General features: G+C 39.2%; 1 protein-coding gene and 1 non-coding gene across 3 annotated transcripts; both read left to right on the top strand.

Moving 5' to 3' along the window:
• The first annotated feature begins 1507 nt into the window (after positions 1–1507).
• Positions 1508–10695, top strand: klhl15 (kelch-like family member 15). Of its 2 annotated transcripts, XM_046833570.1 has the most exons (5): positions 2064–2116; positions 6856–6943; positions 7485–7586; positions 8238–8949; positions 9441–10695. In XM_046833570.1, exons 3-5 carry the CDS (start codon positions 7567–7569, stop codon positions 10548–10550), a joined length of 1842 nt encoding a protein of 613 aa, XP_046689526.1. In that variant the 5' UTR covers positions 2064–2116; positions 6856–6943; positions 7485–7566; the 3' UTR covers positions 10551–10695. The 2 variants fall into 2 exon arrangements, with proteins under 2 accessions (XP_046689525.1, XP_046689526.1); XM_046833569.1 differs by lacking the exon at positions 7485–7586 and having other exon boundaries at positions 1508–2116.
• A 6672-nt stretch (positions 10696–17367) lies between these two features.
• On the top strand, positions 17368–17441 carry trnat-agu. Its single transcript has one exon. It is a non-coding gene; the product is annotated as a tRNA-Thr (tRNA).
• Positions 17442–18778: the final 1337 nt, after the last annotated feature.

The following is an 18778-nucleotide window of genomic DNA, read 5'->3' as shown; positions in this document are numbered from 1 at the left end:
TCTCTGGGAACTCCTTCAAGACTGTTGGAAAACCATTTCAGGTGACTACCTCTTGAAGCTCATCAAGAGAATGCCAAGAGTGTGCAAAGCAGTAATCAAAGCAAAAGGTGGCTACTTTGAAGAACCTAGAATATGACATTTTTCAGTTGTTTCACACTTTTTTGTTATGTATATAATTCCACATGTGTTAATTCATAGTTTTGATGCCTTCAGTGTGAATCTACAATTTTCATAGTCATGAAAATAAAGAAAACTCTTTGAATGAGAAGGTGTGTCCAAACTTTTGGTCTGTACTGTATATATATATATATATATATATATATATATATATATATATATATATATATATATATATTTTTTTTTTTTAATTTTTTTTTTTCACTGATATACAGCAACAGTTTTGGTCAGCTTTCAGCATTAGTCTGGTTGACTTTCTCCTTGCAAACAGTATAAGGGCCAATCTTGGGCCGTAATTCCATGTGGTATGTGGGCCAAACTCACTGCCAAAACGAAACTTAGCCAGATCCAGCCAAGAACCAATTTACTATCTAACTGTTTTGAACTGTTTTGACTTTCCTCAAGATTGTCAGCATTCTTGAAAAGCCTGCCTAAATGTCTTTGCAAATATATATGCAACCAAATCAATTTCTTCGCCCCCATCAGCAATTGTGAAATAATAATAATAAAAAAACAGCTATTAAATCCACACGAATATGTTTGAGCTTGTACAGTTTGAAACAGATGCGGGTTGTAAACTCTGACTAGTGCGCTGTCGCACTAGTCAAAATGGTAGACAACATTTTACATGTACAGTTAAATGGTAATACAATTTACGTAAACACATACAAGTGCAATATGTAAACATATGCAGAACATGCTTTCTTATTTAGAATTCCTTACAAAGCATTCACTTTTTTTCAGTCACAATTTATGTGTACTAGCTTCCATTTGCACATATCTGTATACTGTATATGATTTGTAAGTTCTGCATCAAAATACTGAAGAACTCTTTTACTGCTTATAATGTGGCATGTTATGGTCTTTACAGATACATGGCCTCCAGACTATCATTAACTTGCCTTGTGAGGACGACTGTTTTTTTTTGTGTTCACTCTATAACTTTTAACTCTATAGTTTGTGTAACACTGCCTCCCCTAGTGGACACATCAGGGATAAAAATATCACAAAATAACTCTATAGGTTTGTGTAACACTGCCCCCTAGTATACGCATCAGAAATAGGAAGTCTACAATATAAATTATGAGTTTGTGTAACACTGCCCCCTAGTGGAAACACCAGAAATAGGAAGTTAACAGAAATAAATTAGCCCTTGTTTATTATTAATAATAATAGAAGCAGTAGTAGTAGCAATAATAATAATAATAATAATAATAATAATAAGTCCAACAGTACGGAATCCCTGTACAATTGTTTATGCTTCTAAAACAGTTTTTTTTCAATGAAAAAATGCTGCATTAGAATAAGCGCAGTAATATAAACTCTTGATGTCTGTGACTGGCAACCGGAACTTTTGTCAGATTTGCTGTTATAAGAAATTATTCAACGCCTTCTGGCGAATCAGATTCGAGAACTAATGGATTAATAGGCTACAGACTATTTAAATGATGATTTTCAGTCAGTCAAATCCTGATCGACCACCCCAGCAACACCGCGTCTCATGAACCAATCACATGTCGGTTATTCACACTGCGCAATTAATAATCATGACACCCCCAAAAACCCATTCCCCCAAAAAAGTCCCCCTTTGGCCTCCTAGAGTTTCTCACTGTCGCCCTGAAATACTTTCAATTCTGCACTCCGACACCTCCACATCCGGTCAGCCGGATCTTCTTCTTCTGCAGGAAATGACGTCAGTGCAGACAATAATATGGCCTCTAGAATGGCAGGAAAGGCTGTAAGGGAATCATAATGTTGCGATTTCGACAGAATAGCGCTGCTTTGTTGCTACGCAGGGACGCGTATGGACGATCATGATTTTTTCTCCCCACGTCCAGACTTTTCTGATCTCTGGAACAAACTAATCGCCGGCCCTCCATGTCAGAAGGATCGCGGGCTCCGTGGTCGAAGCGGGGTTGTGTGGAGTCGCATCGCCGAGGTATTTAAACCTCTAACGCACGAGGAATGATAGTAGCGCTGTAGCTGGGGGGGTTAGTGACGTCATAATGCTTCATGTCGTCGGACTGAAAGTGGTTTAGGTGTGAAACTGTAACACTGATAACTGTAACAGCGCTAATAATGTCATTTTACCTGCTGGGTTACAGTGTAACAGTCTACAAGAGTCTCTCTCTCTCTCTCTCTCTCTCTCTCTCTCTCTCTCTCTCTCTCTCTTTCTTTCTTTCTTTCTTTCTCTTTCTTTCTTTCTTTCCGTGTGTTTCTCTCTGGTTCTCTCTGTCTTTCTCTGTCTATCTGTATCTCTTTTACTGTGTCTTTCTTTCTTTCTTTCTTTCTTTCTTTCTTTCTTTCTTTCTTTTCTTTCTTTCTTTCTTTCTTTCTTTCTTTCTGTGTGTTTCTCTCTGGTTCTCTCTGTCTTTCTCTGTCTATCTGTATCTCTTTCTGTGTCTTTCTCTGTCTCTTCTCTCTCTCTCTCTCTCTCTCTCTCTCTGTGTCTCTCTCTGTCTGTCTGTCTCTCTCTCACTGTCTCTCCATTAAATTCATTAACGGTAGTCTCGTATAGCTGCTGTGTTGCTCGTTGCAGGTCCCTCGATCTGTGCTTTAAAGAGTAATTGAGTGTGCAACTGTAAATCCTTCATCTGCATTAAACACGAGTCACTCCTGTCACATTAACACACTGACCTCTCTGCTTCAGAGCTCTGTAGTTTTCATCCTCGCCGTACTTCATCACACTTGACATGTCTTACAACCAATTCTTTTCTTCCTCTTCTTTTTCTTTTTTTGGCTTCTCCCATTAGGGGTCGCCTCAGCGGATCATCCGTCTCCATACCCCCTGTCCTCTACATCTGCCTCTTTCTAACCAACTACCTGCATGTCTTCCCTCACCACATTTATGAACCTCCTCTTTGGCCCTGCTTTTTTCCTCAGCCATGCGTCCTACATGCGCTGTCCCTCTAATAAACTCATTTCTAATCCTGTCCATCGTCGTCACTCCCAACGAAAACTGCAAAATCTTCAGCTCTGCTTCCTCCAGCTCCACCTCCTGTCTTTTACTCAATGCCACTGTCTCTAAACCATACAACATTCCAGGTCTCACCACAGTCCTATAAACTTTCCCTTTCACTCTCACAGATACTCTTCTATCACAAATCACTCCTGTCACTCTTCTCCACCCACTCCACCCTGCCTGCACTCTTTTCTTCACTTCTCGAACACACACTCTATTACATTGCACTGTTGACCTCAGGTACCTGAACTCCTTCACCTTTCATTCCCCTTCTCTCCAGCACGTACCTTCAGCTCTCCAGGCTCTTCTCAACCTGCTCCCTACTCTCACCACAAATCACAATATCATCCGCAAACATCATAGTCCACGAGGAGACTCCTGTCTGACCTCGTCTGTCAAATTGTCCGTTAACACTGCAAACAGGAAAGGGCTAAGAGCCGATCCTTGATGCAGTCCAACCTCCACCAGTCTGTCATTCCTACTGCACACTTCACTGCTGTCACACTGTCCTCATACATGTCCTGCACCATACTTCTTTGAAACACCATAGAATATTCATACAATATGTACCAAATGACCAAAGTCATTGAAACATGACTTTCTCATACAAAACCACAACTCTTCCCTCGGCACCCTGTCGTACGCGTTCTCTAAATCCAATTGAAGTAGTTTATTTGATTGTCTTCTACTTGGCAAAGTGATTGGATATCAAGTATGGAGAGATTGAACCTCATTTCATGGTTGACATTTTTGTTCTGCACTGGTTCGACTTTTATGATGAACATATAATGAGGGTTTCATTTATTTGCTGGGAATTCACTGCAGCCGTTTCAAACTTTGGATTTTGTGATTGCTACCTAAGCTTTTGTGGTTGTGGGTTGTCTGATGTGGGCTAACAGGGGGGCGGATTTATTGTTATTATTGCAAAAATTATGAATTATTGAGAACCGCATGTCTTGATTAGTTTTATTCCAAAACAACACTTTTCCAACAGTTAGCTTTTTTTTTTATATGTGAAATAGTAATACACTATAGTTTTTTTCCTTTTCTAGTCACATTAAATAAGTGGTGTATGAATTAGACCAGCAGACCTGCAACTTTTTTTGCACCACAGACCAGTTTCATGCAAAGACAATTTTTTCACAGACCATATACATATTGTATGATTTTATTTATTAATTTAATTATTACATACAAAATCAAAATGTAACTCAACTCATCATAATGCAGAATCAGTGGGAGCTCATTTTTTAAAGCAGAATCAGTGGGATCAGTGGGAACACCCTGCTGGCCACAAAAGTCAATGAAATGAAAATAAACATTAAAAAGCTTTTGTTTTTTGTATGCATCCTGGTACAAAATGAGACACGGCTTGGTACACTATACCTGTACTTGAGTAAAAGTACTAGTCTCATGCTTAATTATGACTCCAGTGAAAGTAAAATTACTTCTTTTACACTTGAGTGAAAGTGCAAAAATACCTGATTTGAGATGTATTCGAGTTTTAAAAGTAACAGTGGTGCTGTATGAGAACTATATTTTAATAATTAATACAGTTGAATGTTTAATTCTTCTGAATACCTTGTTTGGGGGAAAGTTTTCTATTGTTACAGACACACAGTAAGACTGAACTAACTGATTAAAAACTCTCCAGAAATCTATGGGATTATGTATAGACTCACGAAAGGTTATACTGCTGTTTATGTCATCGTCTTCTTTCAGCGGCTCCCATTTGGGGTCGTCACAGTAGATACTCCGTCTCCATACCCCCCTGTCCTCTACATCTGCCTCTTTCAAACTAACTACCTGTATGTCTTCCCTCACCACATCCATAAACCTCCTCCTTGTCCTTCCTCTTTTCCTCCTTCCTGGCACTCCATCCTTAACATTGTCCTACCGATATACCCCATGTTCCTCCTCTGCACATGTCCAAACCATCTCAATCTCGCCTCCCTCACCTTGTCTCCAAAACGTCCTACACGCGCTGTCCCTCTAATAAACTCATTTCTAATCCTGTCCATCCTTGTCACTTCCAATAATAATCTCAACATCTTCAGCTCTGCTACCTCCAGCTCCACCTCCTGTCTTTTACTCAGTGCTACTGTCTCTAAACCATACAACATTGCAGGTCTCACCACAGTCCTATAAACTTTCCCTTTCTCTTTTACTCTTACAGATACCCTTCTATCACAAATCACTCCTGCCACTCTTCTCCACCCACTCCACCCTGCCTGCACTCATTTCTTCACTTCTCTAACACACTCTCCATTACTTTGCACTGTTGACCACAGGTCAGGGTTAGGGTTACCCTAACCCTAACCCTGGCCTGGGGTTAGGTCAGGGTTAGGGTTATCCTCTACCTGTAACTCCTCTACCTTCTCCACCTCTTCTTCCTGCAACTGCACCACTCCACTGCCCTCCCTCTCATTCACACACATGTACTCTGTCTTACTCCTACTGATTTTCATTCCCCTTCTCGCCAGCATGTATCTCCACCTCTCCAGGCTCTTCACAACCTGCTCCTTACTCTCACCACAAATAACACTATCATCCGCAAACATCATAGTCCAGGGAGACTCCTTCCTGACCTCGTCCATCAACCTGTCCATCACCACTGCAAACAGGAAAGAGCTCAGAGCCGATCCTTGATGCAGTCCAACCTCCACCTTGAACCAGTCTGTCATTCCTACTGCACACTTCAATGCTGTCACACTGTCCTCATACATGTCCTGCACCTTCCTCACATACTTCTCTGCCACACCTGACTTCCTCATACAATACCACAACTCCTCTCATGGCACCCTGTCGTACGCTTTCTCTAAATCCACAAATACACAATGCAACTCCTTCTGACCTTCTCTATACTTCTCCATCAACATTCTCAAAGCAAATATTGCGTCTGTGGTGCTCTTCCCCAGCATGAAACCATACTGTTGCTCACAGATGGTCATTTCTTCTCTCAGCCTGGCTTCCACTACTCTTTCCCATAACTTCATGATACCAGCGCACTGCTTATACATTCCTCAGGCATCCTCTCACCTTCCACGCTTCTTTAATGCTGTTTATGTATTCACTTAAAAGTACCGAGATATGGCATTTTTTTCTTTAAATGTCATAAAAGTTATCCAAAATAATACTTGAAAAATGTTCTTGAGTACACCAATAAAGTAAAGAAAGAAAAACTTAATTACTCTCCACCAATGTTATGGAACATCCACAAAGCGTTTTTTCTTATCATGGTTGGTTTTTACAAGTTATCACTTACTTAATAGCAGCTATAAAAACTAGTTACCTGACTATGCTCTGTTTTCTAAGATTGTAGATTGTCATATTCGAAGAAACGTGCATTTACCTCAACAAATTAAAATTTTAGACAAATTTTAATATTAGACTTACTGATTATATAGCTGATCCATCATGCAAGTCCCTGTGAATTACTTTATAATATCGAAACAATTATGTATTAAACATGAGTGCATTAATATTAAAGCTCCTGTCATAGACAATAAATCATGAATTCACCAGATCCCTAGATGTAGTTAGACTTTCTTGGTGTTGGTGAACTGAATTGTGGGAATGACAGTCTTTTTCATTCAAATTATATTATTACTTATACACTATATTAAAGTGTTGCTATATTTTATTAATCTGCGTGCAACGTGTGGGAGTGTTTGTGTTGTCACTGCAGTAAAATCCCTGTATTTTTCACACGTTAGAACAGGGGAAACACAAGCAAAGGAAATGTGAGCGTCCTCTCAGCGCACTGACAGCGAAGCCGCCGACCGGCCAGGACGCCTCCGACAGGTACACAATAACCAAGACTTACTATTTTTTACTACTTGTCTGTCAATTGTTTGAAATAAGTATTTTTTAGAATATCAGAGAAGCTTTTTGACAATAGTTTTAGTTTTTTATGCATGTTTAAAGATAAATGTTTAATTTAATGAGTAACTTATTAAATTTGTTACTAACATTTCAACATGAGATCATTAGCTATGTTTATAGAGCTAGCCAAATTGCTAGCTACTTAATATCTCTCATTAACGTAAAGTTTTGCCGATCTCATTTCCAGGAACTTTTCACTTATTTTTTCTTGATGGGTTCAAAATGTACTTAAATACAAGCATTCGGGACATGTCCTTCGTTTAACTGTCCATGATGATCGCATGTGCATATGAATGAGCTAATTAGTAGTAATACTTTTCCCAGAAGTATCATGTCTCTAAATATCTGTATGTAAACAGGGACAAAGAGGATTTTGCAGATTTACTGTAAATGTTTCACATGAACTTACTGCCTGGGACAGTTTGTCATATAGATAAATATTTGTTGACTTGTCATTTAGGTGAATCCCTCAGAAAAGAGGTTTTTTTCCTACGGACACAAGGGCCACTGTCCTCTGATTGGCTCGGACACCCCCCAGTGACATGCCCGTGGCCAATCAGAGGTGAGTGTGCAATGTGTGTATGAATGTGTGTGTATGAAAAAGAAAAAGTGTGGAGCAGCAAAGTTGGCACTCAGCATCCCAACCAAACTGCTGAGGTGTGAATGTTCTTGAAGTCCTTCCAGAAGCTTCTTTAGCATCTGTTTTTGTGTGTGTGTGTGTGTGTGTGTGTGTGTGTGTGTGTGTGTGTGTGTGTGTGTGTGTGTGTGTGTGTGTGTGTGTGTGTGTGTGTGTGTGTGTGTGTGTGTGTGTGTGTGTGTGTGTGTGTGTGTGTGTGTGTGTGTGTGTGTGTGTGTGTGTGTGTGTGTGTGTGTTGGCTATATCATTAACTCATTACAAAAGAGGGACAATTAATTTTACTTTGTAAAAAGAATATCGATTTTCTACTCTGAGATAATAGTGTAGATGACGTGTATATTTCTTTGTCTTTTAGCAGCTGGTGTGATGTAGGTTAGCATTTTCTAAAGCCATTGGCTTATTTTTATAAATATAGAATGTTATAACCAACTAACTGAAAGTACTTTCATTCAACAATTTATACATCGGAACTATCAGATAATTTGTAGGTGCAGCTCAATTATGAAGTTATGAAGTTGCTCAATGAAGACATTCAGGGTTTTAGTCATTTCAATTTTTTTCCCTCTTTCCTTATAGGTGCTTAATGGCTGGGGACGTTGAGGTGTACCTGTCGCAGGTGCATGATGGGAGCGTGTCCTCTGGCTTCCGAGCCTTGTATGAAGAACGTCTCTTGCTGGATGTGACACTCTTAATAGAAGAGCATCACTTCCAGGCCCACAAGGCCTTGTTGGCCACCCAGAGTGACTACTTCCGGGTCATGTTCACGGCGGATATGCGCGAGCGAGACCAGGACAAGATCCACATGAAGGGGCTGACGGCGGCCGGCTTCGGCCACGTCCTTCGCTTCATGTATTATGGATCTTTGGAACTCAGCATGCCCACAGTGCAGGAGATTCTGCAGGCGGCCATGTATGTGCAGCTCACAGAGGCTGTGGAGTTCTGCTGTTCTTTCCTGTTGGCAAAAATCTGCCTGGAGAACTGTGCCGAGGTCATGAGGCTGCTGGATGACTTCAGTGTGGCTGTGGAGGGAGTGCAGGAGCGGCTGGACGCCTTCCTGTTGGAGAACTTTGTGCCTCTGATGGCCAGGCCTGATTTCTTGTCTTACTTGAGCCTGGAGAAGCTGGTGGGGTGCCTGGCCAGTGAGCGGCTAAGTCGGTTCCCAGAGATTGAGCTGTATGAGGCTGTGCAGGCCTGGCTGAGACATGACAGACGCCGCTGGAGACACACAGACGCCATGGTGCAGAACCTGCGCTTTGGCCTCATGACACCAACACAAGTGTTTGAAAAGGTATTTGCGATTTCGTTCAAGTGGGTGTTGAGCAGTATGCACAATTCGCATGATATTCATAGAGGAATGCCATAATAATTCCAGTGATAATTCAAAACATACTTAAGTAATATTGTATATTTTATTATCAGTATTGTATTGAAAACGGTCCAGTGGTTCTGCCCTAATAAATGTAAATATACATTTTTTATGGTTTTTAATAAATTACATTAGACAGTGCAATCTTAAGAAAAGGTCCTGTGGAATTGCAAACTTCACAAATTTACAAGTAAATATAAATTAAAAAATAAAATAAAATACCATTTTTGTTATATATAAGATATTTAGCTTTTAAAAAATGTGTTAAAGGTTTAATCTTTTAGTACTAAAAGAAGACAGCAGTGCACACTGTGGACTGAGAAGACTATCGAGCGTTTGACTGATATTTTGTCTTTGTCGATATATTTATCATGACATTGTCTATGTGACTTGTTATTTTTTTAATTCCTTAGGTAAAGACCTCCGAGTTCTATCGTTATTCCCGTCAGCTGCGGCAGGAAGTGGACCAGGCACTCAACTACTTTCACTCTGTGAATGAGCAGCCGCTAGCTGACACGAAGTCCAACCGGATCCGATCTGTTCGGCCTCAGACGGCTGTGTTCAGAGGGATGATCGGCCACAGCATGGTGAACAGCAAGATCCTCCTGCTGCATCGGCCTAAGGTCTGGTGGGAGTTGGAAGGTCCACAGGTTCCACTTCGGCCTGATTGTTTGGCCATTGTCAACAATTTTGCTTTCCTGTTGGGAGGTGAGGAGCTAGGGCCAGACGGAGAGTTTCATGCATCGTCCAAGGTTTACCGCTATGATCCAAGGCAGAATTCCTGGCTCAGGATGGCAGACATGTCAGTCCCTAGGTCAGAATTTGCCGTTGGTGTGATCGGGAAGTTCATCTACGCTGTGGCAGGACGGACGCGGGATGAGACGTTTTACTCGACAGAACGATATGACATTGCAGAGGATAAGTGGGAGTTTGTGGATCCGTATCCAGTTAACAAATATGGCCACGAGGGCACAGTTTTGAATGGAAAATTATATATTACCGGTGGCATCACATCATCCTCCACCTCCAAACAGGTGTGTGTGTTTGATCCCGAGCGTGAGGGAGCATCTGAACACCGCACACGCCGCAATCCCATTCTTACCAACTGCTGGGAGAACAAATCTAAGATGAACTATGCACGCTGTTTCCACAAGATGATCTCCTACAACGGGAAACTTTATGTGTTTGGAGGGGTTTGTGTAATCCTGCGGGCGTCTTTCGAATCCCAAGGCTGCCCTTCAACGGAAGTGTACAATCCAGAAACGGACGAATGGACCATCCTCGCTTCCATGCCCATAGGACGAAGTGGGCATGGTGTGGCCGTACTGGACAAACAGATCATGGTGCTGGGTGGATTGTGCTACAATGGCCATTACAGTGACTCTATACTCACCTTTGACCCTGAGGAGAACAAGTGGAAGGAGGATGAGTATCCTAGAATGCCTTGCAAACTGGATGGCTTGCAGGTATGCAGCCTGCACTTCCCTGAGTATGTACTGGAACATATGAAGCGATGCAGCTGAGGGTCTCTAGAAGGTGAAACGAAAAGAAACAAAACAAACGTTTACAAATGTGAAAGTAGTCTTCATATACTGATTACACTTTTAAACAGTAGGCCAGTGCTTATTTAAGAACAAAAAATCTCCCTCATTTTTAGGTAGGGGAGTGTCATGGGGTGGGGGGGCTTTGGGTGGTTGGGTGGGTGGGGGGTTGGTTAACACTGCTGGTTAAGCTGTTTAAGCGAATTTCTCCCCTTAAAATTAGCTGTGTCATTTTAAACGGACTTAAATGCCAGGCATTTCTGTGGACTTTTGTTTGTGCATAATACGATAATATGTCAGTCTGTTGTGTAACCCGGAATGTCCTGTACAATAACAGCATACTGCTTTTCCACCAAATTGTTGATCGTGAAATCATCCTACCCTCTCGTCTTCTATTTAATGGTGTTTGAGGAAGTTTTGTATGTGTACACACATTCCTATACACACATGTCCTTCTTCGCAACTTCCAAGTCAGAATCTGCTGCACTTATGAACAACTCGATTAAAACAAGCATTGTAAATGTCATTAACAAACCGGGAAAAAAAGCTTCCTTTGCTTTTGCTTAACATTCATTGTTGTTAATTTCATACACTATGAAATATAGAAGGTTGCAGATTATGTTTATGAGGACAGTAACATAAATTTTTGATGTGGATTAAATTTTGCACTCTAAAAGGTGTTTTTTTTTACTGCTAGGCATTAACACTGGTCCTCCACTACTGAAAAAGAGGGCGAACAAGAGGAGAGTAAAGGCTATGTACATGTCGATCTCCTAACTTCGGCCAGATATATAAACACTATAACCCTGTTTAATTTATTATAATTTATTGATTTGTAATCTGGATTTGTTTTCAAATCTAGATTAAACCAGCTGCTCTGTTTTCAGTTTTGTCACATTTCTATTGTTTCATGAGCAAAGGGCTAAAGCGCATATGCATTTTCCCCTTTTTTTTCTTTATTTTTTTGGTGTGGGGTGGCCTCATGCCAAACATTTGGTCTTCTGTTTATACAGTATTGTTTTATAAATCTGCTTAATATTTGCAGAGGTCCGTTTGGATGAAATTCCCAGGGTATAATGTGAGGCTGGACAAAGTGAGCTGAAATGTTTGTATGGTTTAGAATAGCAATTTGTATTTACTGTATAACACCCAGCATTGCTATCATTTTCAGATTGCTACACAAGGCAGTGTAGTGCACTCGCTATCTGCACTATTCTGAGAGCACTATTTCCCATATATACCCATGATTGATTTGTTTCCCTTGCTGAGCATATGGCTGTAGTATTGTCAGGATTTGAACTTGCAAGTTGTGAAAGGCCATACAAGCATCTTAATGTAATATTAATAAATGTTTGCAGTCTTTACTTTTGACACAAGCTAACTAACCATCCATCCATCCATCCATCCATCCATCCATCCATCCATCCATCCAGGTTGAGGTCAGGGCTCTGTGCTGGCCACTCAAGTTCTACCACTCCAACCTTAGCAAACCATTTCTTCATGGACCTCACATTGTACACAGGTTCATTGTTATGCTGGAACATATACGCTGGGCTTCTTAGATCCAGCAAAGGGAAACATACAGTACAGAGACCACTTTGAATCAAATATGGGAGTGATTTATCGTGTGTACACAAACTTTTGACCATATAGTGAACTACCCTGATATGGGCAATTGTTTTCATGTTGGTAAATGGAAATACATTGGAAAGACCTTAATGGCTCAAAAGATACATTTATGCCTATAGTCTGCAAACAAGTTCTCCACAGACAGATCACTGAGGCACTATTATTAATGTTTCACTTGAATTACTGTTTGGCAAAATGCAATAGTGCATAATAAAAAAAAAATACATAGTTTGACAAAAGTAGTCACATTCTACATATAGGACGTTTTCAAATGAAATTGCGTAATGATCTTTAACCTTAAATGCCTGTTGATCTTTTTGTCCAGCTACACATTATTCATGAGAATGTTCTACCAAGTAAGTTTTATCCAGCAACACTCGGTTCTCCTTTTCATTATTGTGCATTTGCAGATCATTGGTTATACAGTATGTTGTAATTTTTTACGTCTCAAAGGTGCAGGCCGTGGAAATAGGCAGTATATTCAGTGCTCTTGAAGCGAAGCTCTATTCAATTCAGAAGGCAGCTTTTTCTGAAGGCTTCATATATTTGCATTTATCCTTGTAGAAGTCAGTCCCAGAATAATAAGGTTAAGCTATACTTCTATACATGATAGACTTTTATAAGCTTAAATTATTTATTTTAATATCAGTACATGCCTACCTCATGTCTTTTTTCCCCTCTGGGATTTATTGGCTTTGTACTGATATTATATGTGGTACTGGTTTGAACTTCCTCAAATACTGATTTCTTCCCTCATGTCTCTGTCTTGTGGGTCACATGCTTTTTTTTTCCACAACCAGCCATCAATGTCATGTACATATAGACACAAAAATACAACGTGAAAGGGTTTCTGCTGTGCAGCTTAAGGTATAAAATACACAGGTCTATCCCATTTAGACTTATCCTTGTCACATATATCCCCTCTGAAAAAATAACCTGAATAAACAAATCCAGTTTAATAAAACATAACCCTGTATCTAAACTGTACTTGAGCATTAATCAGATTACTGATGTATTTACTGTGATCTGATGGTTTATTGCTACTTGGAGACTTTGTAATTTCTTTCCTGAAATAAATGTTCCTATTGTTCAGTTTTTCTGTGGTCGTTATTTCCTCACAAGAAGTTTTATATTCATGTCATTCTGTCAAGTCCAAGTCTGAATCCACTGCCATGAAGTGGTTTTCTCATAAATTGAAAGCATTATAGGCTACAATGAATAACACAATGACCACTGGATTCTCTATAACTTCTCTTGCCAACGATCTTCTTCCAAGATTGCTCAGTTTGGCCAGACAATTATTGCTAGGAACAGTCTAGATTTTTTCCAGACTTCTTCCATTTTTAGAATTATGTTTTGTGGGCATGCAATGCAAAATAGATTTTTTTTTTTTTTTTTTTTAGCTTTTTCCCAGATTTGTGCTTCAACACAATCCTGTCCTTGTTAGATTTTATATAGAGAGATGTACCCTTTTTCATATTGTATCCAATCAATACAATTTGCCACAGGTGTACTGAAATAAAAGTGCGGAAAAATCTAGATGATCCAATAAAAATGTGATGCACCTGAGCTTAAAGTGTTATAACAGGGTCAGAATACTTCTCCATGCGATATTTGTTTTTTTTGTTGTGTTTAATCAATTTACAAAATTATCACAAATCTGTTTTGTTTTTGTCTTTATGGGATATGCAATTTAGATTGATGTGCATGTTTTTAAGCATTCAAACATGATAAAATGTGAGAAAAATGAAAGGGTCTGAACAATTTCTGATTGTATTGTTTATTGACATCTCGGTGTTCTTATCTTTGGTTAATTTGATTAATGAAGAAATAAAAGCGGCTGTGTTAAGTAGCACCCTCTTGTGCATGGTCACCTGAGGTGGCAAAATTACACACATCCTTCAATCAAGTAGAAGTACAGATACTCATTATTTAAAAGACTTTGGTAAATGTTGAAGTGCTGATCACACTTTTTCACTCAAGTTAAAATAAATATGTATTTGCTTTGACATATACTTAAGTAAAAAGTAGTCATTACTACTACATGTTTTAGTGTCACACTGGTAACTGGACCTTACATAATATTGATATATTAATACAAAGGAATTTTTTTATTTATTGTCTGATAATTGTATCACAAGCACAAGAACACAAGCAGAGAAAAGATGATCAGGTGATCAGGGATGTCTCTGTTCTCAGTCATGTTTACATTGCTGACTCCTCTGTCTCATCCACATTAGCCACATTTCTTGTTGCCTTCTACCTTGTTTGTTGTTAGCTTTGTGGGCTAACCTATGTCTGTGATAAAAAGCTGCACAATGACAAGAAATAGGTTGATGGACTAAAACGGCATGCAATGAGAAGAAAAAATATTGATCATATCACCAAATATATAAAAACAAATAAAGTAACGAGCCTGGTTTCAAAATGTAAGAAGAAGAAAGTACAGATATTTGTGTAAAAAATGTAATGAGTAAAAGGAAAGATTTGTCCAAAAAATAGTGATACTGATCTCAGAGAAATCTACTTAAATACAGTAACAAAGTATTTGAAGGTCTCTGAAGGTCACACATATGCCGAGAACGTAATTACGAAGAACCGTATGGCCTATTAGATATACTTTACTATGAAATATACAGGTTAAATGTCTTTCAAAGCTCTGAATCTTATCATCTCCTTTGATTTATTTGCAGGTGCAATTAAGGGGCATTTTTTTTATTGTATGCCTCTTGGTTTAAAAGCATGAATTTTGTTTCCCTTGATAGTTTTATAGCCTTGTTTTTTTTTTTAATACCATTCACAGTCTGGTCAACAGCAGCACCAAAGCACAAATTCTGAACTTGAAAACATGCACGAAGACCAGTATGTCCACTGAATGGAGTTTAACTCATCATCATCATCATCATCGTCATTGAGAAGAGAAGAGAAGAGAAGAGAAGCGAAGAAGAAAGAGAAAGAGAAATCCAAAGCATACCACATTACCTGTCATTAAGATGGAGGCAGTATTATAGCACGGATATGTATGGCTGCCAATGGAACGAGGTCACTATTGTTTATTGATGATGTGCCAACATTTAAATTACATCTTGATTGGTTTGTGTCACAGCCACTGTGATGGTGTATAGAGGCAAAATGTAAACAATTGTGTCACTGTCCAAATACTCACGTACCCAGCTGTTATCACTTCTGAATAATTTTATTAAGAACACCTCTACGCCAGACAATTATGTGACTAGTGCAATGCATAAAATCTTCAGATACGTATGTGCCAACATCTTCGGGTAATGTTCACATAAACAACAGATTGCAGGGGAAAATTGTAATCTCAGTAATTTTGAACTTGGCATGATTGTTGGTTTAAGTATTTTTATAACTGAAGATCTCCTGTCATTTTCACACACAACTCAATCTAGAATTTATTTATAATAAAGAAAAACATCCAGTCAGGAGTTCTGCTAATGGCAGTCCAGGTTGAGAAAGGTTATAGCAGGTAATACCAATAACTCATTACTTAAATGCCCCAGGCTATTTGAATATTATTGCTGACTATGCACACCCCTTCATAACCACAATTTACACATCTTCTACTTCTAAGTCACAAAAGCTCACATTTGCTTCACGAACATGACTGAGTTCAAAGTTCTTCTATGGCCTGCTTAGTCACGCTATCTGATTCCAAAAAGGCACATTTGGTTTGTGACCTAACTGGAGATTTGGTGCATGAAAGTTAACCTGAAAAAAAATTAATGAATTGTCTGAATGAAGCATTAATGGACCAGTTATGATCTCCAAGTATTATTTACAACAAGGACTGAGGCTGTTTTGACAGAAATAGGATGCCCTAGTTTTATAGTGTATATAAAGTAAAAGAAGTTTGGAAAAACCTAGTGTTTTAAGGTTTTTAAAAGGCACATGCATGTTCCTTTAGTTCATATGAGAAAACCAATTAACACAATTCAACAAGTCTTCTTTCACTGCAGCCACAGCAGAACAATCGCTAGCAGCATCATCTCTACCAGACGTATAAATAATAACCTTATGAAACAACCCTGGGTTTTCTGCGAATTTCTGTGCATTACAGTTTTCCTGGGGATTTGAATTAAGGGTAAATTGTGTGTTTTTGTGCAAATTCTACAGGCTGCAATCTGATTGGATAGAACATCCAATGTAAAATTTCACTTTAAGTTGGAGTAGCAGCAGCACACCCAAGAGAAATATATATAATGAAGAGAATTGAGTATTGGAAATAATTGAATACATATAATAATGGACAAAAATATATTAACATGTAAGTCAGTGATTCTGATTCTGAGTTTAAGCAGCAGAGAAAGCCTTGCTGGCCCTGATGGGCCACCAGTAGCTGTGATCCAGTTTATCACAGAGTAGATCAATGCGATTGTCCAAAGACTGGACAGGCCATTCCATGAGAGATAACACTCCAGTTTACTGTCTGCTTTCTAAATAATGCTTATAGACCTTGAACGTATACTTTGTGTTGTTGTCTTGTTGAATGGTGAAGTTGGTACTAATTAGCCACAGTCAGAACGAAATTGCATGTTGTTGATATGGAATGATAGCCGTGTTGGTTAAATATTCCTTTCACCCAGCATGTCTGTAACCTTTCCTGCTCCAAAACAACCTTAAACCTTATTCAACCTTATTCAGCTTCTACCTCCATATTTTTGAAGGTGTGAGGCAGTCTGCTAACATCTTCAAACATGGTTACATTTGGGCTCAACTGTCCACAGAACCTCCATCCAGTCACCCCCTGTTGAAGTCTTGTGGGTTTGCCTGTTTGCATATGAACAAAAGGACCGTGCATGTGTCTCGAAAACGATAAAAAAAAGTGAGTGTTGCCAAACTTCCAGACAAGCACTGCGTGTATATAATTTAATATATATATTATATATTTGTATAACATGGCTATGAAAGCTCAAAAAACTAAACACACAAACAGGAAATATTCTATTTTCAGTTACACTTAGCGGAAAGGCGATTCTGCAAGACAATCACGCTTTCGTTCAGACGCCTTGCAAATTCATTTAACAAGAACATGGAGCATGTTTAGGTTTAATTAGAGCCATCGCTGCTATATATCATGTTTACTTTGTTCATGTACCTATATTGTAGTAGCTGCCCTCTTCTGAAATAACGCCCTTTGCGCGGACGTGGCGCCGTGGCTTAGTTGGTTAAAGCGCCTGTCTAGTAAACAGGAGATCCTGGGTTCGAATCCCAGCGGTGCCTTTTTATTTTCGCTGTTAAAAAAAAAACCAATCCTGTCACTAGCCAAAAACAGAAAATGTCTTCACTCTGCTAATACTCAATTGTCTAGAAGTTTTGAGACATGTATCTCTGTACAGATCCAAACAAGTTCGGTAACTCCAAATGCATTTACATGTTGACATGTTATAGCATGTCTCAGAACAGAATGATTATAGTTTCCATCTTTCCTAACAGTGCTAACAAAATTAATAAAAAAGAAAGAATGAAAGTACATGATATATTTTGCAACATGCTGGTGCACCATATGTACAGTTACTTTAGTTCCCAGATGTAATATTTATGCACCTTAATGTGCAGTTCACAGAATCCCCCATGACTGCACTTTTGTAAACAGTGTATCAGTTTTTAAATACAATTTTACCCTATGTCTCTATGTGATCTTTTAATTTAGTCTAGCCTTAATATTCAGCAGCACCTTTGTTGCTTGTACTTTTACTTCACTTGTCACTGTCGGTCTGTCTGTATGCCTGCCTATCCATCCATCCACCCATCAACCTACAAGATCTACAAAAACATGTATAAAGATCAGGTGAGGAGGCTGTGGGCACATCAGAATTCCAGTTCCCAAATTTTGTTTAATGTGGTTGAGGTCAGGGCTCTGGGCAGGCCACATGAGTTCTTCCACTCCATCCCTATAAAAACGAATTATTCATGGATCTCATATTGTGGACAGGGCCATCATCAAGCTAGAGCATTTTTAAGCTTCTTAGATACTCTTAAATATATATGAGTTAAAAAATGTATCTATCTACAGACATGCCAAACTCCAGGCCCCCGCAGCTCCAATACATCTGGCCCACAATGTAATATTATATTTCTCTCATTTATGGAAAAGTTTGACTTTGTGGGTGCTGCGCATCCCTGTAACCTACAAGCTGCTTGAATGCTCTGCATGTTTGGAAGTCCATATCTGTGTGATTAACGTTTCTCAGTTATGAACTGATAAATACCATGACTCTACCCTGAGAGTTGCTCCAGCAATAAACATGACCCTGCCTTGCAAGTTAAGTGCAAAAAAAAACTAATTCTGAGGCTACTCACTCCATATCTTGAAACCGATTTGTAGTGCAAAAACTCAGCACATTTTATGTTTTGTCTTTCTTCCCTCTTACTGTACCGAAATTAAACGGAACCGTGTCTTAAAAACAGAGGAAAATACCGAACAGTCAGTTTTGTGTACCGTTACACCCCTAATAGGTAACCTAACCTAGTTGGACATAACCACGCCCATTTCTCGATAGCCCCGCCCACTTAGAACTGGCTCTTGGTGGAAAAATCCAATAGCGTCTCTATGTGGG

The sequence above is a fragment of the Silurus meridionalis genome, chromosome 21, assembly GCF_014805685.1.
Source record: "Silurus meridionalis isolate SWU-2019-XX chromosome 21, ASM1480568v1, whole genome shotgun sequence".
Classification (NCBI taxonomy): Eukaryota; Metazoa; Chordata; class Actinopteri; order Siluriformes; family Siluridae; genus Silurus; species Silurus meridionalis.
The sequence above is the reverse complement of the archived record's forward strand: the minus strand, read 5'-3'. Positions and strand labels throughout refer to the sequence as shown.